Genomic DNA, 25,563 nt, shown 5'->3' with positions numbered 1-25,563 from the left:
ATTAGGTTGGCATCGGCACTACCGCAAGTGACTTTCTGTGATTCTCAGCCTTACTCGACTTCACATCAAACTTGAATGAGCATATGACGGACCAGTCCTCCCACCGCCACGACAAAAATACGTCCGTTCAAAACAGTTGACTTCTTTTTTCTCGGCTGAGTGTTCCGAATTGATCCACACCCCGGGTGTCTTTGCGAGCCCACACTTTTTATTTTTAGTCGTCTCTCTTTCCGCCCTCGCAGCTCCCAGCACGCCTCCGTCCATCCATCCATCCATGTCGCTGTACGAGTGCTACCACTTCCACGCCTTAAATGAACCTTAAAAGCCTGATTGGGTTTCTTTGTCCTCGTGGAGGTAATACAATGTGCGGTCTGAGTGTGTGCGTGTGTGCTTGTAATGCGATGCAGGCTTTTAATTCAAGCAAGGGGATGGAGTCAGCAGGTGGAGGTCGCGACCCCTGCTGGAGGACACACTTGTAACCTGACAGGAAATTGATTTGGAAGTAAAGTAGAAGAAGAACCCGTCTGGCGGGAAAGCTGCTCGACTGTGTGATTGCCGCATTGTGTACGTGCGTGTGTTATTGCAGCATCGTGTGTGTTTGTGTTGTGTCAGGAAGGAAGCGAAATGGAAAGTGGGGAAGAGGAAATAAAAGCGCATCCACCTGAGAAAATCATCAATTAAGTTAATTGTTCTGCTCTTTGTTGCCATTCGCTCATTAAAAAAAAAAAAAAAAAAAGACGAGTCAGCATTGAGGCCAACCAGATGGATTTTCTACTTCTGGCCCAGAAGTCATAAAAATTGGAATTTGAGTAAAACAATGGTGGGAAATATGCTCCTGAAGTTGTACAATTGGAATTTGATATGCTCCAAAAGTCTTCGAATTTGGAAATTAAGTATGCCTCAAAAGTCATACAATTTGCAATATAATATTTGCAAAAAAAATTAAATAAAATAGATGAATGCCCAATTTGGAATCTGGCCAAACTATTTGCGAAAAATAAACCCTGTCAAATTTTATTGAAATATTTGTTTAAATATGCCCTGAAAGTTGGACAATTTAAAATCTGTGATTTGACCAATGTATCGTAAAAAATACCCCCTGAACATTGTGCAATTTGGAATATCATCAAAGTACTTTTTGGGACAATTAGGAATTGAACCAAAATAGTTACACTCACTTTGACTTTAGTACAATTTAAATTTTGCCCCAAAACTAAGCACTGAAACTCATACAATTTGGAATTAGAGCAAAACAGTCGCAAAAATACGTCCCGAAATATCTTTCCACTTGACTTCTGAGAATGTTCAAACGTTCCAACCTTCAAAATGTCATTTAAGTCATTGTGTCTTGAATGGGACGATCCGCCACGGAGTCAAAATGTCAACACATTGCGCATTGGTTAGCTATCAACTTTTTGCGGGATCTTTTCAGACAGGCAGAATGTTTCAAAACGGCGAAATTGGACCGAGTTTCGAGTGTCAACAGTTAGACTTAAAACAGCGGACGGACGCAGCGCTCACGTTCTGCCAAGATGGTTTTTGGCACTGAAGCGGCAGCGGTCATCTCGCAGGTGGTGATGGTGAGGATCAAGAAGCTATCTCAGCGCAGCTTCTAACCCGATCGATACAGTCAGAATGAAGTAGCGGCCGTAATCAATTAGCTTTACCGCGGCCAGTAGGAGGTGAAAAAAACCAAAACAAAAAAAGAATCTAATGTTGTGTATGGAATCACCCTCTTGTCACTATAAAGTGCTCTCTATATGGTAGGGCTGGGTGATTATGGATTTATGCCGATGTTTTGAAACATTGACTTAGCTTTGTTTTCTTAATTGGGACCGAGCAGTAGAGTCTTAACATTTTACAAATGAGTACAAATATGCCACATTGTTTTTTTCGAAGCAAAAAAGGAAAAACAATTGTTGATCACAAAACTTAGTTTTGTTCATTCTTGCACGATAACCACACGAGTAGACATGTCTGTAACTTCCTGAAAAAAATTACATGTCCGAAGAAGATGGTAAAAAAAAAACTCATTCCCTACTCTCTCATCACATTAATTTTTGGGTGAATTTTTTAGTGGACTATACTGTATATATAGCCCACGATGTAAAAATCGCTATATAGTGATTCGATAGTAAACAGCCTCACACTTTGCTTCGTAAAAGGTTTACGTTACCATTTTTGGCCTAAACCCCCCCCCCCGCCAGCATCACCATATCGGTCTCAATTTCTTATTCTAAACACACACACACACACACACAAATACATCTAAATACAGACCACACACAAACACACACGCACAATCCCTCAAGCATCAGCCGCGGAATTGAAAAACCTCTGCAGAGTAATAATGGAGCTGCGGCCACCCTGCAGTAGTAATGTGTTAGTTTGCGTGCGTGCGTGCGTGTGTGTGTGTGTGTGTGTGTGTGTGTGTTTGTGTGTGTGCTCGTGTGTCGTCATCTTCAAGGTGGGAAATGGAGCCGTGTGCTCCCAGATTGAACATGCGGGTGAGAAACGACGTGAGCCGTGATTGGCTGTTTTATTTTATACCCTTTCTTATACAGCGGTGCCTTAATAACACACAAATCACAAATCATTTTTCCCGATTGTAATGAAATGAAATGAAATGCCAATATTCTCTTGCAGCCCCCCCCCCAGAAAAACAACAACAAAAATGTTTGTAATGTTTTTTTTATTTGAAAAAAAAAAGCACTTTGCAAGATTGTACTTTATAGATATATACAGCAGTAACATAATTCATAGAATGTGAAGAATTAAAAAGTTTTGACCTTTTTTTTTTTTTGCTTAAATTTAATGGCCATTGTGCTGCTCCTTCTGGGCAGTGTAATACAGACACAGAGGAACACGAAGAGTTTCACAGCTTACTCAGTAAGCTGCAATTATATCAGTTGTTTTTCGCAGAGGATAAAGAATATATGCCTGTGAATATTATTTTGTCTGTCTACGTGGTTTGCTCCACCGTTTCTGTTCAAACATGCGTTGCTTAAAGGGTGGCCACACCACAACCTTGATGCTATTTGTTAGCTTGAAGCCTCTTTTTCAAAGAATTACTCACTACAGTGGACCCCCGCATACTCACAATTCAGCACCTGCAGATTCACCTATCCGTTGATTTTTTTTTTCCCACCATTTTCTTTTTCAATTTTGAATTTTCTTTTTGTTTTTTTCTTTTGTTTTTTTTTTGTTCTTTTAGCATCCCCTAAAACACTTATTGACTGTTTATTCAAAAAAATTGGGGGGGGGGGTTTACATTTAAAAAAAAAAAAAATTTTTCCCAATGCAATTAGAATGGCTGTCAATTATCTGCGTATTTTTGCAATTTACGGTTTGGCCCGGTCCCACTGCATGTGCCGAACTGCTGTTTGTTGTGTAAGTACTCTATACGTAGTCCACTATGTAAAAAAATCCCTTTATAGTAACTCGGGAGTAGGGAATGAATGATGCACCACTAATATGCATTTTTAGTGAAGTGTATAGTCCACTACTGTTTATAAAAATCCTTATGTAGTGATTAGAGAATAGTGAATGAGTGAGCGATTCCGAACACAAGCAAAGTTTGCGCGTCGGTCATAACGGCCAGTTGCTAAAGAGCTTAGCTTCCGATAAAGTAAAGAGGATTGTCTCGGAGCTGCTTTGTATGCAGATGTATTATTACGTGCGTAGATGAGCACATGGGGGAAAAAAATATTGTCCACGACCGTCTGACTTTTAGATGGATCCCAATTCATAGATTGATAGATGCATAGATAGGTTCCCGGCCTGGTTTAGAGTACGGTAGTCGTGTATGTTGTAGAATTTGAGCTGATCCAAGAAGTCTGCATGTCTATGTGGTCACGAATCTGACGCTGAACGTGTTTTTTCAGCATTTGCAGCCAGACAGAAAACCACCACCCCAACTTATTCAAACACACGCCGCTATTTTAAAATGGGCCGGCTGTGAGACTTCACATCAGGACGTTGTATGGGGGAAAAAATAGAGCGTAGGAGCGCATCTGAGGAGGAATAATACTCACTCAACACCACACTGAGTCAGGTGAGGACGAGAGGAAGAGGAGGAGGAGGAGGAGGAGGAGGAGGAAGGATGCTAACTTAGGTGATGCTAAAAGTGAGACACTATCAGCAAGGGCGATGGTGTCGTTGTTGTTTTATGCTCATTTAAGGTTTTAAGTCTTAAAGTGACAGTACGTCCTCTAAAGGATGTAATGTATATAAAGTTCTGGCGACTGCTTAAACTACACTTTTTGCTTACTGCCACTGGTGTGAATTTACGTTCATGATTGTATTAAAAATAACATACCTTTGTAATATTACTATGTATATAATTTGCTGAGGAATTGAATATTTATTTGGGTTACGGCGGTCCCCTGCTGTTCTTTTTAAGAGCTTGTGTGAGCTAGGAGTTGATCAAGTTAGTTCAACGTGAGGAAAGAGATGAAAGCTGCTAGTTAAAAAAAAAAAGGACACGCGAGTGTGCGCAGTTTGAAGAAAGACACGAGAGTCGGCCCCGGCAAGATCGACATCGTCTCCGAAAGGCCCAAAAGAATGTGACCGGGATTCATGTTTTATGTCTCATCATTGATATGATGTCGAGAGCTAACAATTCTGGGTCGTGGCGAGTTCAAAATGAAGGATCAAAGTTGTTGTTAGTGGACATTATGTGAATTTGTGCTATCTTATTAACACTACACTGCTGGGGGGGGGGCAAAACTACACTGACTGCTTAATGTTGCTTTTTAAAGATATTGCGAGAGTTTATCATCTCATGTGATCCGTTGATAAATGTTAGTGTATGTGATGGTGGAGAAGCTTAACGACGTCACGCAGAAGAAAATCATGACGAAATGTCATATTTTCCCAGTAATGTTTTCCAAATATGTGCGGATGATGTCGACACAAATATCACACACACACGCACAGATCATACACACGTGTTCCGACAGCTTGAAAGCTTCGCCATGAGTGTTGCGGTTGTCATTAGCTAAAAGGCCCGAGGCTGCAGCGAGACCAGAATAATTATTATGATTATCGTCCCCCAACTGAGCTCCATCTAAACAAATTATGCTCCCGCGGATTAAAATCTGCCGTTTCTAAATGGGGACTGTGCGATTGATGACATCATCGGCCTTTGCTCTGACCGTGGACCGTTTTTTTCCCGTTGCGCTTGCGTCCCAGTGTCACACTTGGCCTTGTAAAAGTTCAAATGTTCAACAATCCATAACACTGTAAATGTATGCTCCTAGTTCATATGAAAACAGATTATCTTTAGCAGTTAATCCATTTGACGTTTTGTCTGATTTTGTAATCTCCAACTTTAGCTGTTTAAATATATGACTAATGTCGTTTCGATCAAATGGTACCTTTTGGTCATATTGTGGCCACTTTTTTGACCAATTGAAACCCATGAAAAGTCTTTTTTCCCTGGTTATTTGCTGGATTGATTCATACAATCTGTGTAGAATGGGTTTCATAATTTACTGCACTCCAATGGAGCAAATGAATGAGAGTTTTAAATTGAAGTGAAATAGGTCAATTTGACACAACAGGAGACTAAATAACCCGAATGATAGTTTTGTTGCTCAAATATATTTCTTGTTGTTGTCCATCTTCAAATGTACTGATTCTCAACCCTGTCGCTTTCAGTGTCTGAAAATAGAAAATAGATTTGGCGGAGCTAAATCAATATAAAACGTGTTCACGTTCTGAAGGTTGCGCCCGTGCATATGCCATCAAACTCCAACACGACGCGAGGTGCCGCCCCACGGGGGGGAAAAAAAATCGATATGCTTTAATTCATGCATGGCACACTATTATGGTATGGATACGGTTGTCTGGCCGTGTGAGCGACGGCGGAATGGATCGTGCCGACTTTATCATGCCGGCGATCCAAAGCAACGCCACTCTGGGCTGATTTGTGGGCTTGTATCGTGTACAGTAGCGTCTTTAAAGTGAAGCGACTGACTGGTGCCTTGAGACGCGAGTGACTCGACTTACAAGTTTTTCCAGTTACGAGCCGTCGTGCGACACGTTTTTTTTGCTTTGAGTTGAGAGCGCCAACTTGAGATACAAGCGGCCGTTTTCCGGCTGCCCGATTAGGTCCAGAATTCTAAATCCAATATTGTAATCACGATTATTCCTCATGTTAGGGAAAATGTATTTTTGTTGCCCTACTTTTGAACAAACAAGATGTAAACAGTTTTCAGTGCAAAATAAAAAAATTAAATGATAATAAATATAATAATAAATGTATCCAACAATTGAAAATGTACTCTAATACGTAGCTCCGTGCATGCAAGGCACCACACTGCCCCCGAGAGGCCAAGGCGCGTACAGCAGGAACAGCAGGCTTTGTATAAAAAGACAAACGAAATCAGACTAAAATGTTCTTGTTCTAGGTTAGTTAGGATTACCGACATTATTTCTATTTGCTAACAACAATACAAACATAACTCAAAACAATACAAACATAACTCAAAACAGAGGCTTCATGCTGTTTAATGCCACTCGAGAACAACCGCATATCTTCACTTAGCGTAATGCTAACAAACGATGAAAACCACCAATGGCATTCTTTGATATAAGTGAGCTAATTGCGTTCTCGAAGTAAGTCCTGCGGCGAATTTAGGTTGAAGTCTAGGCACCACTGTGCAGTGCAGCACACATTAAAGGAGACATTATGCAGGTTTTTTTTCAAAATTTAAAACAGTTGCCAGTGTCGCTAAATAAGCTCTAACCCCGTTTTTCACTGTTTGAACAAATCACACTTTCTCACTCGCAAAGTCCCGACAGAGGTGCTCGGCGCGTTTGGCGGGACGCTCGGAGGTTAAGCCGCTTGCCGCGAGGCGACTCGCAGAGAGCTGACTGATGGCGGTGCCGTCGCATATTCGAATGACATTAGAAACAGCCTTCGTGGGACACTTCTGCACTAAATGGGTTTGAAACTATGTCACAATATTTGAAGAAATGCCGCGATAGTATTTTTTCGGTGCTATATCAAATAAAGCAAGAAACATTTGCCCTGTGATTGCAGTTTGCAAGTAGTAGCGTTTCTTTGTGAATTTATTTTTCACTCGTTTTTCTATTTTGGTATAATTTTACTATTATTTACCCACGACCCAGGTGAGGAAAACTGTTTTAAAAAAAAAAAATAAAAAATCTCATAATTGGTGAAAAAAAATAAGATATGTATTTCTCTTTCTGTCATGTCATTGTCATTTGTTCTTCGATAAGTGAAGGGCGGAAATCGATTCAAATCAGAAATCAGATTTACGTAAGAAAAAAAACAATACATTGATGAAAAATCATTTTTGAAAAACCAAAAATGGTTGTACTGTTAAGGGCATATATCACACACCGAGAGCCAAACAATAAAAATGGTACTCTGTGTACATGGCAGAGACGTAACATTGAATTCTCTGAGAAGCTGCCATGCGCCACGCAGGAAGCGTCTCCGCGAATTTAGTCGAGGGTGCACATGAATTAAATATATTTGTGTTGCATTTCGGCGTCCGCAGTCATGCGCGAATAGGCGGCGTGCGCTTGTTTTGACACGCAATACACGGCGGCCGACAGCGACACCGACAACAATTGAAAAGCCGCTAACCGATTCTCCGCTGGTGCAGTGTCAGCCTGCTGCTGCTACTTATCCCATTCAATTTGCTGTTTTTCCTTCTGCAAATTTCTACCAGCAGAGCTTTGACAGCTGGTTGTTATTTTTAGATGCACAGGCCTCAGCTAATGTTTTTATTGATGGCGACAAGTGAACACGATGAAGACGTATTGTGCTTTTCAAAGGCAAAAGGTTAACGCTCTTGTTCTTCTTTCCACAGGCTGATTGCCGAGTTTCATTGGATGTGACGCCAGTAACGAGCTAAAGGTGGGTGCTGCCAGTTTTGACCCTTCCGCTGTTTGTGCGTGCGTGTGCGTTGACTCGACGTTGACGCGGCTCGCCTGTTTAGCATTCCGTTAAGCATGCTTGGAGGGCGAGTCAGAGTGACGGCTGCAAAGAGGCCATTTTTCGGTTTTTGCTTTGTTTGCCATGTTGAAGCGTTTCCCATATTCCAAAATATACACGATTCACATCTGGTTGGGGTTGTGGGCGTCAACCCAGAAAACTGTCTTGGTAACGCCCACTGGTATTCTTGGGAAATTCAGCCTCTGGAGCCAGTTTCACTTAGCAACGTGGAATTTGGTCGACAAATCAATCCTGAGGAGACCCACAAAAAGTCTCAGGAAGCCAAGCTGGAAAACACACGGGAAGTCTGCCATTTTGGTTTGAAGTGGCCATTCAGCGTTATTTTGGTCGAATACTAATGATAGACACAAATACCAAATTTGATGTTGCCAAGTGAGCAGATGAATTTTCCCTAAAACTCTTTTTCCTTCTCACTTTTTGCACCATCCACCTTTTTCCCCATGCTTCCCGAGAAAAGTGTTTGGCGAGCCTGCGTGTTCGAGAGCGCTTTTAGTTGTAAAGCCACATTTTATAAGATCTCATGTTCAAAAAAGACTTTCAAAAAAGAAAACATTTTCCCTCTGGGTCGCGCCTTTCAAAATTGTGCGTATCGCACGCGCCACAACTCCTTTAAGCATCCACCCCCTTCGTCCCATTGGCCTGCAAGAGTTGAATAGATTAAAAAGGTAGATCTAATCGATCCCGAGGGCGCTTATCAGCGGCCGGCAGGCCGACGAGCCGATGGCAGTGCGACGCGTTCTAATCCTTCAAATTCACGCCGTAAAAAAACCGAAACGACGAATAACGCTCACACTTTCCCAAACTCTAGATCGTGACGCAAAATGTCAAAATGATCTTTACCACTCGTTTTAATGTGCGGCTCTTGTATCGGAGCTTCATTGGTGTACCTAATGAAGTGGCTTGTGACCTCATAGTCAAATATTAGCCTTTCCCTGCGAGCGTCCTATATGCATTTATGTATGTATTTCTTTATTTATCTTTGAAGTGACAGTGACGGGCGTCTGGCAGACGTGATAAGCGGCAGGTGTTAGCCAGCGAGGGCGGGGATTCACACAAAAACGGCAGCAGGCCGAGTTTTAATGCCCTTTACTCGTATTGATTAGCCTGCGGGGCTGACTGATCGGCAGTGAGATACAGGAGAGCTCACATCAATAAAAAGCCGTGGCCATCTTTTTAAAGGCGCGCCGACACACAAAAGGGGAATAAATTACACTTTGGTCCGCTCGGCTGCAAAACTTGTTGGCCGCCTAAAAACCCAGACGAGCAAAATAAACATTCTGGCGCGTCGAATGCTTTAAAGATGTGACTTAACTTGAAAAGACTTTTCAACAAGAATTTGAGCTTTCTATTGGAATGAATGGAAATGAAAATCGTAATCCGTGTCATTTGAACCGGGGGGGGGGCTCTCGAGGCGAGATATTCTGCCGTGGTCTCGAAATCCTGACTCACGTCTCTACGAACCGAGCGAACCGTGCGCACCTTCAAACCAAGCGACTTTATTTCATTTTCAAAAGTTGCATGTAGAAACCTGTATAACATATCAATTAAAAAACATATCAGGCAGTACAAAAGTCACGTGCGCAAGAAATATTGAAGAATATTTGAAAATGTAAATATTAAAATAAAATTGAAATTACGGAATTGATTTTTTTTTAAAGCAGAAATTGGAATGTATTAATACATCCATTGGAATGAAGACCAAATTACTTTAAAAAATTAGTAATATTAAAAAAAAACACCTTTTTGTGACACAAAAGTAAAATGACAAAACTAATAACACAAATCAAAATATATTAAATACATTTGAATTCAGACTAAATTTGGCTGAAAAATGGGAACAAAAAAATAGTATTAATCATCTTTTATAACATCTTGACGAGGGGTTGAATCGATTTAGTCGACGAATTGACTTCACTGACGTTTATGTTGTAGTTTTAATCGTTTGTTTTGATTTGTTTTCGATGCTTTTCTGTTCAAATACGCCGTTCAATCAATCATCAATCAAAAATGTATTTGTATAGCACTTTTCATTCATGGGAAATCCAGCATAAAGTGCTGTATGTACATGATAAAAAAGGAAACTGCTGAAAAAAAAGGCTGGGGACTGTTGTACTGTGTGGGGAAATTATTTATTAAAAAAAAATCAATTACATTGCAGTCGACCACAAAAAAATCTTAGTCGTTCAAACCCTAATCCTCAAATAAAGTTAATTACACAAAAAATCCAAAACATTTGGAATACATTTAAATTTAGACCTAATGTAAAATAAGGTCACAGAACAATATTTTACGTATTTTTGACATATTGCCATATGAAGTTAAGAAAGAAAAAAAACCTATTAGATCCATTGGAATAAAGACAAAATGAAAAACAAATGACATTTACTCGTGTTATTCTTCATCAAATTACACACAAAATACCCCAGCAGCAGAAGTATTGGCCTTTTTAGGAGTGGGGGTGGGGGGGGGGGGGGAGGGGAAATATTCAAATATATCAGATAGAAGAATACGCACACAAACAACAAATGTAAGCCCCTGGGGATTAACTCACTGAGGGGAAAGAAGGGGGGAAAAAGAGGATTGCCATGCAGCAGTGCAGCTTCCTCTTTGATATCTCACTCATGTTTCATATTTAATATCTTTACTCTGCAGTCTGCGGACACGCACGATTGGCCTGGCTGGACGACAAATCCTCTATTGTCTCTCTCTCTCTCTCGCTCTCTCTCTCGCTTCCTTTCTTCCTTTTCCACCTCCTAATTTTCCCAACAGCCTTTAACAACAGGCGCTAATAAGACGGACTGATGCCATCCCACACTTCACTTCACTGTCATAATTGACAGTTTTCAATGCTCAAGTCAAGCTTCTTTTTGTGTGGGTGGGTGTGTGTGTTTTTTAACGAGCTATACACTAAACACACACATGCACAAAATTAGACTTTGTTGAATTCTTTTTTGTGTTTATAACCTTATTGGGCGTGTCAAAAAGGAGTGTGCGTCTTTAATTGGGATCGATTGAGGACATATTTGGGTCAAAGACGTCTTTTAACTGCGAGCTACGGAATATTAACGTTTTTTTTTGTATGTGCAGTGGTACCTCGAGTTCGGTTTCTTCCGTGACCATCTCAAATCATCTTTCCCCATTGAAATGAATGGAAATGCCAATAATCTATTCCAGCTCCCCCCCCCCCCCCCCCAAAAAAAAAATGAAAACACCCAAATAAGAAAAATAGCACTTTATAGTATTGTACTTTATAAAAACACACAGTAATAATGGAATTAAATAGAATGTAGCAAATTAAACAGTTTTGTCATTTCTTGCTTTAACACGTGCGGCTCCTTCTGGTGTGTGCATCTTGGCCACCAGAGGGCAGTATATTCGATATGAATACAATTCATAAAATTCATCGTTTTTTTTTTTTTTTTTTTTACTAAGGATAGAGAATATATGCCTGGGAGTAGGGCTGAAGCTAACGATTATTTGAATAATCGATGAATCGGATTTTTTTTTTTTTTTTAATGTTAAAATGTCCATCCCTTTATTCAAAATCAAAATTCAAAATTTATTCGAATTGACAGCGCACAAAATGCACAAAAATAAATTGATGATGATTCAGTTACTGGTTTTGTCCGTAATGTCAGAAAATATGCAAAAATGAGATTTTCTAAAGTAAAGGTTGTTTGCAAATGTCTTATTTTGATGAAACACAAAAATGTAATTCAAATTTACTGTTGAGAGGCTGAAATTCAGAGGATTTGGACTATTGTAAGTTAAACAAGGTCTCTAAACAATCGATTATCAAAGTCCGTAATTGATTGATTTGCTTATCGATGAGTTGTCAATGAATCATTTAATCGTTGCAACTCGACCTGTTCTTATTTTACAGACATGCATTGCTGCACTGTTTGTGTTCAAACACCTGTTGCTTAAAAGGATATAACGCCGCACCATCGATGCTAGTTTTGTTGGCCCGTCTATGGCGTTTTGAATTGTGTTTTCCAACGCAAGGCAAAAAAATAAAAAAAATTAAAAAAAATGTCGAGCTATCGCTGTATTTGAAAATAATCTGACAATAACATGGACACGTTTATATGAAATGCCTGTAATGAGGATAAAAGCAACGATGGGGGCCCCCTGGTGGCGTGGATGACTGCTGAACTTTGAAGTGTTAAGAGTTTGATTTCCCTCCACCAATAGTCATCATCTCGTCACACGCTGAGCCAGCAGTTCTTCCACTGCGTAACCGCACGTACTTACACACGTGCATGCGCGCGCGCACACAAGAAGAAGAAGAAATATTTGATTTTCCACACGTCTGGCCCCTTTTGGGTCTTCGTTTGGTTTCTTTGTGGCCGATTGTGCCCCAAAAGAATCACAAACATTTTATTTTTCCTTGAGGCTCAGATTGTTTCCAGACGTATCCCTTTGGGCAAAACACACACACACACACACACACACAGACGCTCTGAAGGGACGCAGGGAGCTACTTGATTTGTTTTCAACACACTGCTGTGTTGGTGTGGTTTGTGTGTACTGTTTCATCTGCACGCTTGCCTACTTTGGATTAAAAGAAGCAGCGAGAGCAGCAGGAAACCGCGTCGTAGCTGCACAGAATTTGGGGGAATCTGGGGGATTTTTGGACGGAACTTTAGGGGGAACCCGAGAAACTCCAAGCCAGCCCGAAACTCCAATTCGAAACCATAACTGCATTACGAAACCCTAATTTGAAAAGCCTAACGAACCCAGGCTTGAAACCGTAACTTTAAACCCGAACTTTGAACCCTTACCATGACTTCAAACCTTACTTTAAAACTGTAATTGTGAGCCCTATTTCAACCCCTAACCCTAATATCCCATACTCTGGCTTGATACCTTAATTTCAAACCATAATTTGGAATCTTGACCCTGGTTTGAAACCCTAACCCTTGTTCAAAAGCCCTAATTTGAAGCCCTAACGCCTTTCTGAAACCCAAATTTGAATCCCTAGCCCGAATTTGAAGCCCTACAGTACCCCAAGCCTGAAGCCTTCATTTCAAAATATTCATTTGAAACCTCAACCCTTGTTTAAAACCGTATAACATTGCCTTCAAACCATAATTTCACGCTCTAACCCGAGTTTCAAACCCTAACCCCTCACTTCAAACCTGCATTTCAAACGCTAACATAAAACTGTAATAACCCTTTCAGAGCCATAATAATAATACGGGAGAGGACAGAACACATCTGCAGCGCGTGCATATTAATATTCACTTTGTGGCGTGTACTGTAATGTAGTGCAGCAAGTCAATTATTGTGTCATTTCAACAGTGAGGCAGCAATTGCCATTCCAGACACCAGTGAACCGTGACGGAGGAAAAAGAAAGAATGAACGAAAGCCAGATAAATGGAGAAATGCGGCGTGGAGGTGAAGGAACGGGGAGTATTAATTAAAATGCCAGTTAATTGAGGGTGCCCTTCCAGTTTCTATTTGAGTCAATAATGACATTAGCACAAACTAACGCCCTCTTTTCCCATTTTAAATTGAACATCTGAGATTAGCGCGTGGTAATTAAAAGGGTTAAATGGTGGACAAAGTCATTAAAGTGCGGCAAACGCGCCGGGCAGCGGTCTAATCGGCGACGGCTTTGTTTTCGCCTCCGGCTTCGACGCGTCTCATTTGGGCAGCCGTCGGAGAATTTGGGCTTCCGCAAAGACGGCGGATCTGGTAAGGAAGAACACATTAGAATGTTTGTGATGGACTAATTGGACGGCAAACCGCAGCAAAGTCCAGAATTATGACTTTCGTTGTTTTCAAGGATGTCAAAAATCATTGAAAACATGAGGCGACGCTTCCCTCGTGGATTTGAGTCACCATCGCAATGTTCGGTTACTCCAAAAACAAACAGTCGTGCTTTCCAAATGACTCGTATTATTTGTTCTATGCTTGCAAAATAGCCCAACACAAACTGCAGATCAATGCTGAAAAATAAGCGACAAAAGAAAAAGCCCCCACCCCACCCCACAAATGAGAGCACGAGAAAATGAGAATAAGAAACTTGGCATAGAAGGAGCGAATCAGAAGAGAATAGGAATGAGAACATTCGAATATGGATGTATGAGAAAATGGTAGCATGAGAACAAGAAACGGCGAGGTGACCATGGAAGAACCGAAAAAATCTCAAATGGGAAAATGACAACAAAGGAAATGAAAATGACAACGTGAATAAATGAGGAAATAAAAATCCATCCATCCATCCGTTTTCTTTACCGGAGCCTTCGGTTTGGAAGAAAAAAAAATGGGAACGTGATCAAATGAAAACAAAATACCAAATAAATGGTATATGAGAACACGCCACTAAAAGGAAAAGATATTATCAAATGAAAAATACCAAGATGATGAAATAAAGAAAATGAGATGATGAGAACATGACTATGACACCCATTGGGAGACAGACGACACATGCAACGAGGCCATGACACGCTGCAAAGAAAAAGAAAGGACAAAAACGAGGAAATGAGAACGTGACAAAATATAAAGCACGAGAAAACGCCAATCGAAGAAGCGGAGAAAGCTAAGGCGAGGTTCGCGCGCGCGAGCCGTTAACGTCAACGCGCGGGCGGCCAATCGAAGTGGATTGTTGGGTCGTCACATGACATTTGCGTTCATCACAACGACGTAGTATTAACGGAGTCACGTGTGTGTGTGTGTACGTGTATGTATATGTGTGCGTGCATGCGGTGGACGCTTATGGGTGCTAATTATAATTAGCACTTGAGTTGCGCTAATGGCTCAACGCTAATCACCTACATCCACCCACACATTTAGTCTCACACACACATTCTTACAGTCCCGCACAAACACACGTGCACACACACACAATCACACGTACACACACTTAGTCATACATGCAAACAGTCTCGCACACCAACACACACACGCTAACGGTCAGACACAAAACAGTCACACACACACACACACACAAAATAACTTTGGATTGGTGAGTCAGCGCCGCTAGTGTGTCATTAATACTTATTTACATGAATGCTGAGAAAGCTTAGAAGCTTTTTTTAATCAAAAAAAAAAAAAAAACATGCACACACACACATACACACACTATTGGTTTCCCAATTGAAAAGCAATTAGGCCTCAGGTTTTGCACTAAATTGTGCAACAACTTTCAAGCTTTTAGGAGACTACCACACAAATGAGTCACCCGCAGTGAACTCCCAAAGCGCTGCTCCGTGTGTGTGTGTGTGTGTGTGTGTGTGTGCGTGAGTAATGTAAGGAAAGGATACAAGTACAAAGGAAAGCGACGACAACTACACGGAACATTTCTGAGAACCCAAATATGAACACTGCAAGATGAGATGAAAAAATGAGAAAATGAGAATAAACACAGAAAACATGAAACAGTACAACACGACAAAATGAGAAGATAATACCAAGAAAATGAACACGAGAACAAAAAGAGGATGAAAGAATATGAACAAAACAAAAAAATGCAATATGGGATCATGTGGAAATTAAGATTAGAATGAAATATGACAACTGTGCGATTGGCTGGGGGGGTGTAGCCCGCCTCTCGCCCGAAGATGGCCGGGACGGGCGCCGGCACGCCCGCGACCCTCGTGAGGATAAGCGCTGCCGGAAATGGATGGATGGATATGACAACTAGACTAAATGAGACCGTAGCAAAATTAGACTGCGGGACGTGCTCGTTGCCGTCGCTCTTTGGCCGGGTCACATCTCCGAGTTTTTTTTCCCCGTTATCACATCGTGTCCCATCAAAAGACGTACACAAAATCAAAACAAATTCCGCAGCTTTTTGCATCTCTAGTCTTACAGACGAGCTCGGGGGATTTGTTTTGGCGAGTGGATTTTTCTTTTCCACAGTAACAGAAAATCTCATTATAAACCTCACATGACCTGGTTTTGATTTGGTTTGTATTTCATCCCCGGGATAGACACAGAAGGAAATAGAGCGCACATCTGGAGAAGGAGCTCTGAGGTTTGAGTCCGAGTTCGCACCTGGATCAGGAGATGGTGACGATAAAGTTTCCATGAAAAAATATATGCGGATATTTATGTTTCCGTGGTCTTTTTAACCCCTTTTACCCTTTTCAACATGGCACACCCTACCTCTGAGCTAATAATTCAATCTTAATAAGGGAAGTGCTCCTATTTAGCCGAATGGAAACCGTACCAGGTTGCCATATACTCTGACAATTGCGCAACTGCGCAATCCCTGTACAGAAATGTCGTGACAGTGTATTTAAAACCACATAGTAAGTTTGCCTTATACCAAAGTCGGCTCGCTTCATGCTAACAAACAATGCAAAGTGCCATAGATGGGCTAACGAATCGCATTTGACTGGTAGTGTTATAACCCTTAAAGTAATGGATATTTGAACACAGTGGAGCAAAACACATAGACAGACAATATAACAATATTTACAAGGATATATTAGAATCAGAATCATCTTTATTTTGCCAAGTATGTCCAAAAAAACACACAAGGAATTTGTCTCCGGTAGTTGGAGCCGCTCTAGTACGACAATAGACTATAATATATGCAGTGTAAAGTGACGAGTAGTGCGATAATCTGGGACAATGTCGATTGTGCAAATGTTGCAGGTACTCGTCAGTCAGTGTGCAAGTGGGGCAGATGCTACTCTGGCATGAGTGGCCGGTATTGGTCAACAACAGATATGCAAATAGTGCAGCGTGGCGAGACTAATACAGTGAGTGCACGAGGAGGATATAATTGGCCCGACAGAAATGTGACAACAAACTCAAGACAAAAAAGACAAAACATTGGCAGCATGTTGCAAAGGAATTGTTTAAGAAGTTGATGGCAAGAGGGAACAAGCTGTTGGAATGTCTGCCAGTTTTAGTTTGCATTGTTCGGTAGCGCCTACCTGAGGGAAGGAGCCGCAAGAGCCGGCGACCAAGATGTGGAGGGTCCGAGAGAATTTTGCACGCTCTTGTCTTAGTTCTGGCAGCGTGCAAGTCCTCAAGGGTGGGTAGGAGGGTACTGACAATCCTTTCAGCAGTTTTGATTGTCCGTTGCAGTCGGAGTTCGTCCTTTTTTTTTAGCAGCGCCAAACCAGACTGTGATGGAAGAACACAGGACTGATTGGATGATCGCTGTGTAGAACTGCCTCCACAGATCCTGTGGCAGGCCGTGCTTCCTCAAAAGCCGCAGGAAGTACATCCTCTGCTGGGCCTTTTTGGAGGATGGACTTGATGTTGATCGCCCACTTCAGGTCGTGAGAGACTGTAATTCCCAGGAACTTGAAGGTCTCGACGGTTGACGCCAGGCAGTTGGACAGCGTGAGGGGTAGCTGTGGCGAAGGATGCCTCCTGAAGTCCACGATCATCTCTACAGTCTTGAGCGTGTGCAGCTCCAGGTTGTGTCGGCCGCACCGCAGCTCCAGCCGCTCCGCTTCCTGTCGATATGCAGACTCGTCACCGTCTTCGATGAGGCCGATGACAGTGGCGTCATCTGCAAACTTCAGGAGTATATATTATTTATCCTCGGCAAAGAATGACTGACTTGTTCAGTGTCCTTGGTTTTTTTGAAAGGCGCTTGAAATAAAATGTATTCTAATATTACTGTGGCTTACTGAGAAGCTGAAGACTGTGTCCATGTGAAGTATATTCATATGGGGCATTATACTGCCCCCAGGTGGCCAAGGTGCGCACACCAGGAAGGGCAGCTCAATGGCCATTGAATTAAAGCAAAACAAAAGGCAAAATGTTTATTTCTTCGGATTCTGTTTACTTATATCATTACTCTGTTTTTATAAAGTGCAGTATAAGAGCGCGTTAGTTCTCATTTAAAAAAAAAAAAAAACAGGAACATTTTTTTTTTTTTTTTTGGGGGGTGAGGCTGGAACGCACTTGGGGCATTTTGCATTCATCTCAATGGAGAAAGATGATTTGAGATACTAAGTGATGAGTGCAAATTCAACTTGAATCCATTCCCGAAGGTTTTAAGCCCTTTTGAGCATTCTGACGGCGTTACCCCCGGAGCTAAAAAGTCAGTCTTACGGAGAGGGGAAATGCTCCATTTTAACCAGCTGTAAATGCGTAGTTATTAAACCTTAAACCTTAAACCGTTACAATTAATCTGGCAGTCGGGGTGCACCACACTTTTGGAATCCCTGCACTTGACCCTGAAATGCAAGCGTGCCACTTAAACAGTGGCGTGTGAATTTCCAGCTTTGTTCGGACACATGTGGTGTCAGTTAGTGAGGTCGCGACCCCGCCGCTGCAACCTCTTGAACCTCCCCTCAAAACTCCCTTAGCGCCGTGCGGTCTAATGTTAGCCAATGAATCACAAACGTCTCGGCCAACTCGTGACTCCAGGGACACACACGTACACATATATTTATATACGCGCGCACACACATTGTCGACTGTAAAGCGACTCTTTTGAGTCATGTGTTGAAACGCAGGAAGTAGGCGGGTGAAAAAGGCCTCGCTCGCCCGAGGGAGTCGTTATCTCGTTTGCTGCGCAGCTCACTTGCACGTCTGGCCAAGTCTGAGGAGCAAATAAATACATCAAAATGGCGAATTCACACACACACACACGCACACACACACACCCACGCAGAATTTGACACGTGCCACAAAGTATTGTGTTTTATAACAAGTCATCAAATTGTGCCGCCATGCTCGGCCCACATGCCAGGACAAATTCTGACATTATTTGCAGTTTAGACTTGTCCATCTGTCTAGTTGAAGTGCTTCAAGTTTGGTATGGAATGGGCGTTGGAGGGACCCCCTAGAAAACCAAAATGGTAGACTTCTTTGTCTTTTTTGGTCACGGTTTCTTCAGACTATTTTGTGGGTCTCCCCACCATAGACAATCCGATGAAATTTCATGTTGCTAAGTTATACTGGCTTCAGGGGTTGCATTTTCCAATGCTATTGATACGACAAGTTGGTCTTTGAAGCAATGATTGAAAATGACCCGAAAATGGCCACTTCAGACCAAAATGGAAGACTTCCTGCGTCTTTTTGGTCATGGCTTCTTGAGACTTTTTGTGTGGGTCTACGCATGATAGACAAGAGTGTTGAATTTCATGTTGTTAAGTGAAAGTGGCTTGAGGGACTGAATTTTCAAATGATTCCCATGTGCTCCTTTAAGCCCATTTCTTTTGTCAAGTGACCAATTTTCACTGCCAAGCTCCGCCCACACGCTGTAATGAAAACTCAAATTCTTGATGTAGCAATCTTCGTGTGTCTTTTCCGACATGGGTTTCTGAGGCTTTTTTTTTTTTTTTGGGGTGGGTTTACTACGGCGGCCTGGAAGTGCAAAACAATATAACACATTGTGAAACATTTCAGAAAACACAGAAACAAAACCGGGTCCTGAAATGTTAAAGGTGTTTCACAATGTGTTATATTTCTTTGCACTTCCAGGCCACCGTAGTTTACTCAGCATAGACATGCTTTCCAAATTTCCCTTTGCTATGTGAAACTGGCTTCTGGTGCTGAATTTTCAAATGGTTCCCATGTCGTCAACTGAGCCAATTTTTGTAAAATCATCCAAATTAGCTGCCACACTCTGCTAATATGCTATAACAAAAATGCAAATTCTTTGTAATTATGCATTGCTCATCTTTCTCATAAATATGGTTCAAATTTGGCAGCAATCATAGAAAATCTTGAAGCTGAGTGCATCTTGGCCCACTTTCAGTTTCGTGGCTTCTTGAGACTTTTTGGGCGGCTCTGCTCATGATAGACATGACTCCCAAATTTCACGTTGCGAGGTGAAACCAGCCCGTTCCCAAATCGGTGACAAGAGGCCCCTGTCATGTTTTTTGTCCTCAGAGAAGAATAATTGCCATTGAAATCAATGGTGGCGTTATCAAGTTTCGTATTTGTCGAGGTGTCACTCACGCTGCCGGTCCCCCCCCCCCCCCCCGTACATAAAATGTGCTGTTTCTCTATCGGAGCGAAACATTGCCTCAGAATAACAGATGAGCGCGCTCAAGCGAAATGTTGCAGACACTGCTAGCGATATTTTCCATTTCTTTTCTCCAAAATTTCAATTTATGCTGGACTTGTTGAAATAGGTTGACGCGGGATAAAAGCTGACTCACTGGTGACACTTTGACAGCCCGCGAGGAAATTCTCTACACGTTTTCTGCCAGTAAAATAAGTTGGGAGCTCTTGGAATTCTTAATCACGTTGTGCTTTAACTTTGGGGAAAAAGTGCTTGGCATAGGAATTTGATTCACTATAAATGTGTATTTTCTGCGATGTATAAATTGACAGTTGGAGTTTTCTCCCAAAATATGCAATTCGATAATGTTTTCTCTATTTGTTTTTTTTTTTTAATCTAAGCAATTTTACACAAAAAAAAAAAAAAAAAAAAAAAAAAAAAACAGAAACAATGATTTACTACTTCGGTTTTTTGACGGGCCCCGCATGTCGTCGCCTCTCCGAAGTAGCAAGCGTGCGAGGCCGAGAGCAGAGCAGAAACAGCAAGTCGTCTACGGGGCGTCAAAAGTGACTGCACGGTCAAGCACTCGCGCGGCGTGTTCTCGTGTCTTCGTCGCGTCACGTCAGAACGCAGCGACGAGTATAATCGCGACGTGCTCAATAGCGTGTGGCGATGTTTGCGGGTGAAATATGAACGCGGCACCAGCGCGAAGTGCCTTAGCCTTAGCGGAGGCTAAGGCACTTCGCGCCGTTGCTCAATTCAAATTGTAACCGCGTGTGATGTATTGTAATGGCGTCTTCTTCTTTCCGCCGCTTTTCTATTATAGTTTCACTTCAATTCATTGCTTTCGACGAGTGCAAGTAAATCTTCCTGGCTCGCGCAAAGGAGTTTGGCTGACTGTTTCATCATTGTTAACGCTTGGAAGCAGAACACAATAAGATGATCATCTTGTAAGATCACAACTTTATTCTCACTGTAAAAGAGTTTTCCTTTCAGTGTGGCTCTTTCATTCTTTCATATAATGCAACATGGTGTTTGACTGCTATTTAAAAAAAAACAAAAAAACTATTCACTGTCACGTCAACTGTCTGTTTGTGCGATTTTAGCCGCTTTCTTCATGTTGCTGCACAGTGATTGATGGTGTTTTTAAATAAACGCGCATAAACAGAGGCCTACATCATGTTTTCCACCATTTTCACATGACTGGATCCAAATGAAGTCGAGCTAATTAGTTTACAGACAGCCTCGACGGGCTAATTAAAGGCGAGTCGCATAAGGCGGCTGGCGAGCATCAGACGGGAAGCTTCCTTTACTGTGAACATCTTCATTTTATTTCGCTTCCAGGTTTGGAGGACTGGAGGAGAAGAAGAAGAAGAAGAAGAAGAAGAAGAAGAAGAAGAAGATTGGCTCGTGTTGAAATCACACTCTCAACATTCCCTTCGCCAAACAGGAAGTCGTCACCTCAGTGGGGGGCTGAGCTCCACTGAGAGGAACCCGAGAGAGAGGAGGCCGGATTTGACGATGACGACGACGAAGATGCTGAGGGTCTTCCTGGTGTTAGCGGCACTCTGCGCCCTCTGTAGCCTGGCGGCGGCCAGCCGCAGGAAACACGACTCGGTGGATCATCGCTCCCACAGGCGCAGACACGCAGGTGGGAATGATGCCTCGTGAATTTTAGGGAACGCAAAGTCTTCCAGCAACACCGATCATTTGCCACAAAATCACCATATTTGGCCACACAAGCGCAATATTTGAAAGAAACTGCTATAGTTTTCCCTTAAAATCCTGGAGTGCTCAAAAAGAGTGTGTTGTCACAAAAGTGATACATTTGTCAGGAAAGTGGTTTGCCACATTTTGTCATTAAAGCGCCGTATTTGGTCACAAAATGCCCACGTTACACAATGAAAATCATCAAAGCACCAAAAGCACTCTTATTTGTTCAGGAAAAGCACAGAAACATCAGTTAAATGCAATATTTGTGTTGACAAAAAGGCTACATTAGTCTATGAAAATGTTACATTTCATCTCAATGACACTGCAATCAGGCACTTTATTATTATTATTACTAATATTATTATGATGACTGTGTAAATTGTCGTGAAAGCGCTACATTTTTTCACAAAAAGGCGTTTTGCCAAAAAAAAAACTCAATTAATAAAAAGGTAATTCTCCGCTGCAAAAACTTTAGATGTTTAGTTTCCTAAATACAATATTTGTTTTCATCAAAGTAAGGTTGTTTGTTATCTCTTCTTTTGCTTGAGTACGGTCACCACGAGTACTTTTGAGACAAACAATTTCAATCAACACAATGACAACGACATTTCATTTTCAACTTGATTCGCTGATATGTCAAACCGCCACAGTGTAGCGCCGACTACTGGCCAGGAGGATTGAATGGAGGTCAGATTTCTTTCTTTATTTTTCGATCGCCTTAAGTATCGGTGGCCGGCATCGGCAGCTTTCACGAATACCCGATACTTTGAAATAAGGCCGTGTCCTTGCCCGCCGCTAATTAAAACACTACGCTCACAAAAAAATGCTACGTTAGGCTATCAAAATGTGAATTTGCACCACGAAAAACAGTAGCGGCAAAAAAACCCAAACCATAAAAAGCTACACGTTGCAATCAAAATGAACAAACTGTTTCAATGGTGGTACTTTCCCATTGCGTTGTCATTAAAACAGTAGATTTGCTTACAAAAAGCTACATCAGGCTATGAAAAGCACCACCCACACACACTTTCTCACTGCGATGATGTCCGAGTGGGATTTCCATTGACGTCGCATCCCACACACACCTTGGCGCTAATCCCGATTAGAAAACACACTCACAGACAAAACTTGTGTGTTGTTGTGGTTTTATAGTAGTGAACTCATGTGTGTGTGTGTGTGTGTGTAGGTCACACATCGCTGCACAGACACCGGCCCCGGGTGGGCAAGGAGGGTCAGGTGCTGCACAGGTCCAAAAGAGGTTGGGTCTGGAATCAGTTCTTTGTCATTGAGGAGTACACCGGACCGGATCCTGTTCTGGTGGGACGGGTGAGTTGAGGCTCGACGACGACGAGGGTGGGCTCGCTACATGTACGTGAGACCTATCTTCACTTTGATAGGTCGGATCCCGATCAGTGTCATCTAGTGTGCCGGAAAAGAAATGAAACAAAACGGGATTAGGAAAAAAAAAAAAGTCTGATAGTGGTCTAATTCCAAATATCAATCAATTCTTATCATAATAATCAATTTCAAAAATGTTTCATTTATCTTGTTAATTTTGTCCAAGTTTCCTTCAAAATGTCTAAGTTTGATAAAAGTCCTCAGCGTCGCACTTAATCACTCATTTAAATACTTAAAAATAAATGTGCACATTTTTGTGTTTGGTATTTTACTATTTACCCCAAAATATTTGTTTTGTAGTATATTTCATATTGAAATAATGACATTGAATTATTTTTTGGGATATTGTTATGTATAGTATCTTTTTAAAAATATTTCAAATTGTTTTGAAATACATGTATATTACCTAATGCTTTGCTATAGTTATTATTATTAATATTTAAACTGCATATTAATACTATATTAAAGGGTTAAGCGGGCTTTACCCAAGAGTCTCTTCCTCCTCAAGAGTTGGGGGGGGGGCCGGTTGTCGTGGGGAATTGCGGGTGATGGGAGGCTCATACTCGGGGCGCGATTGGGGGCGGCACGCCTCAACAACAACAACGGCGACATCAGTCAAAACAGCGACGAGTGCGATGACATCGAACGAGCGTCATGTTTCATGCTCCAGAGCTCCTACAAGAAGAACACGAGTTTAATTGAACAGAGAACATCTGTCACTTGTGGGATGGCAGCCCCCTTTAAAAACGCTCACTTATTAGCAATACACGCACACACGGACGAAAACACACATACACGCTGACCGCAGTTGTTGCTGAGCATGAATTGAAAAAAAAAAAAAAAAAAAAAAGGTCAAATGTGAAATATGTCAAATCATTTGAGCAATAAACGAATCATTATTTTGTACTTAAATAGTTAACCAATATGTAATTCAATAAAAAAAACATGAGATTGTTTATTACTAATATTTTTATATTTTGTTTGTATTTTATATATGTTAAATACCTTATTTCAACAATCAAATATTTCATGCTCATTTTCAGTTTAATTATTTAGAATGAATTTGACCAAATATTTCATAAAACAAACTCAATTATTGGTTATTTTGTTGATTTTAAGTCTTAAGTTTATTTCCAAGAAATACATTTCCAAATATTTTTCAACAATCAAATAATTCATGGTCATTTCATATTGTCTTATTTGTAAATCATGTCATTGTAATTCATTAACCATTATTCTTCATTTAAATGATTAATTATTAAATTTTGTTTAATACTACGCTCATTTGTCAACGTTTTTTTTTTATTGATAATGCAGGTCATTGTTTTTAATTCCCCATTTATTTGTTATTTTAATATTGTAGAATTTACAATAAATCAAGACGACGAGATAAATGAACACAAAATAAAAATGAATCCGTTTTAATGCTACCAATTTTCGCTAGCTGTTGGCGTCGGAGAAGCATCTCGTACTTGAAGCGTGACACGATTTGATCTTCCCTCGCGCAGCTCCACTCCGACGTGGACTCGGGCAACGGCAACATCAAGTACATCCTTTCGGGCGAGGGCGCCGGGACCATCTTCGTCATCGACGACAAGACGGGCAACATCCACGCCACCAAGACGCTGGACCGCGAGGAGCAGGCTCAGTACACGCTGACGGCGCAGGCGGTGGACCGAGACACCAACCAACCTCTGGAGCCGCCCTCCGAGTTCATCGTCAAGGTGCAGGACATCAACGACAATCCTCCCGAGTTCCTGCACGGGCCTTACTACGCCAGGGTGCCCGAGATGTCCAACGTCGGTGAGTAGCTCGCCGTACGAACTGCGAAACGATTGGATGTTTGTGACCGTGACCGTTTGTGGATGTACGTGCAAACAACTGCACGTGACAGCCGCTTCCGGTCTTAGAAGACCTTGCGCATTGCGTGCGTTTTTACGTGGAAACATTGATGTCCCTTTGTGGTAATGATTGACTTTTTAATGCGAAGGGTCTTCGATTTTAGACCTGCGCTTTTATCAACAGGATGCTAAACCTTATCGTATGTACGTCGACGTGATCGCTAAGTGCTTTTTAGCGACATGTAACACAATGCTTCTTGATTGGGATTTTGTTTTTTTGAAGACTTGATAAGCTCCCTCAGACCGAGTCAAACGAGTCCAAAAGTCATCAGCCTCAAGTGAGCGAGCGAGCGAGCGAGTGAGTGGCGCTCGCTAATGAAGCCCCCGCCGGAGCTCATCTCGGTCGGCGTTCTTCAGGAACGATCGATTGTCACGGAAACCCGAGCACAGGAAGCGTGGCTACACGACCGCGCCATTAGCCCATACATTAAAAGGAATCAAACTCCCGACAAGCCTCCTGCGGCGCTCCTGACTAAGAGCTTCCGATATCGATGGGTTCTCAGGCCCGGGATTGGTTTGTGGTCACGGGGACTCTTAATGGCGATGAAAGATGTTCGGAGAGGACGTTTGTTTCAAGATCGTCCGACAACGTGAAACCTGAACACTCGAGTCAGGCCTCGGCAGG

General features: G+C 41.8%; 1 protein-coding gene and 1 long non-coding RNA gene across 5 annotated transcripts in view; one reads left to right on the top strand and one right to left on the bottom strand.

Annotated features, from left to right (window-relative positions):
- cdh11 (cadherin 11, type 2, OB-cadherin (osteoblast)) overlaps positions 1 to 25,563 on the top strand; it is a 67,548-nt gene that overhangs the window by 24,393 nt on the left and 17,592 nt on the right. For 3 of the 4 annotated variants that reach the window (XM_061790032.1, XM_061790031.1, XM_061790029.1), the window contains exons 2-5: positions 7,848 to 7,894; positions 21,271 to 21,577; positions 22,826 to 22,965; positions 24,546 to 24,840. In XM_061790032.1, the coding sequence (XP_061646016.1) occupies positions 21,448 to 21,577; positions 22,826 to 22,965; positions 24,546 to 24,840 (565 nt within the window). In that variant the 5' untranslated portion in view covers positions 7,848 to 7,894; positions 21,271 to 21,447. The remainder of the gene's footprint in view (positions 1 to 7,847; positions 7,895 to 21,270; positions 21,578 to 22,825; positions 22,966 to 24,545; positions 24,841 to 25,563) is intronic. The other variant, XM_061790030.1, reaches the window with a different exon arrangement.
- Positions 22,920 to 24,588, bottom strand: LOC133485779 (uncharacterized). The gene is made up of 3 exons (XR_009790801.1): positions 24,510 to 24,588; positions 23,523 to 23,712; positions 22,920 to 23,058 (listed from the first exon to the last, which is right to left on the bottom strand). It is a non-coding gene; the product is annotated as an uncharacterized LOC133485779 (long non-coding RNA).

Source organism: Phyllopteryx taeniolatus, chromosome 11 (assembly GCF_024500385.1).
Source record: "Phyllopteryx taeniolatus isolate TA_2022b chromosome 11, UOR_Ptae_1.2, whole genome shotgun sequence".
Lineage (NCBI taxonomy): Eukaryota > Metazoa > Chordata > Actinopteri > Syngnathiformes > Syngnathidae > Phyllopteryx > Phyllopteryx taeniolatus.
Note: the sequence above shows the minus strand (reverse complement) of the source record. Positions and strands in the feature narration are given on the sequence as shown.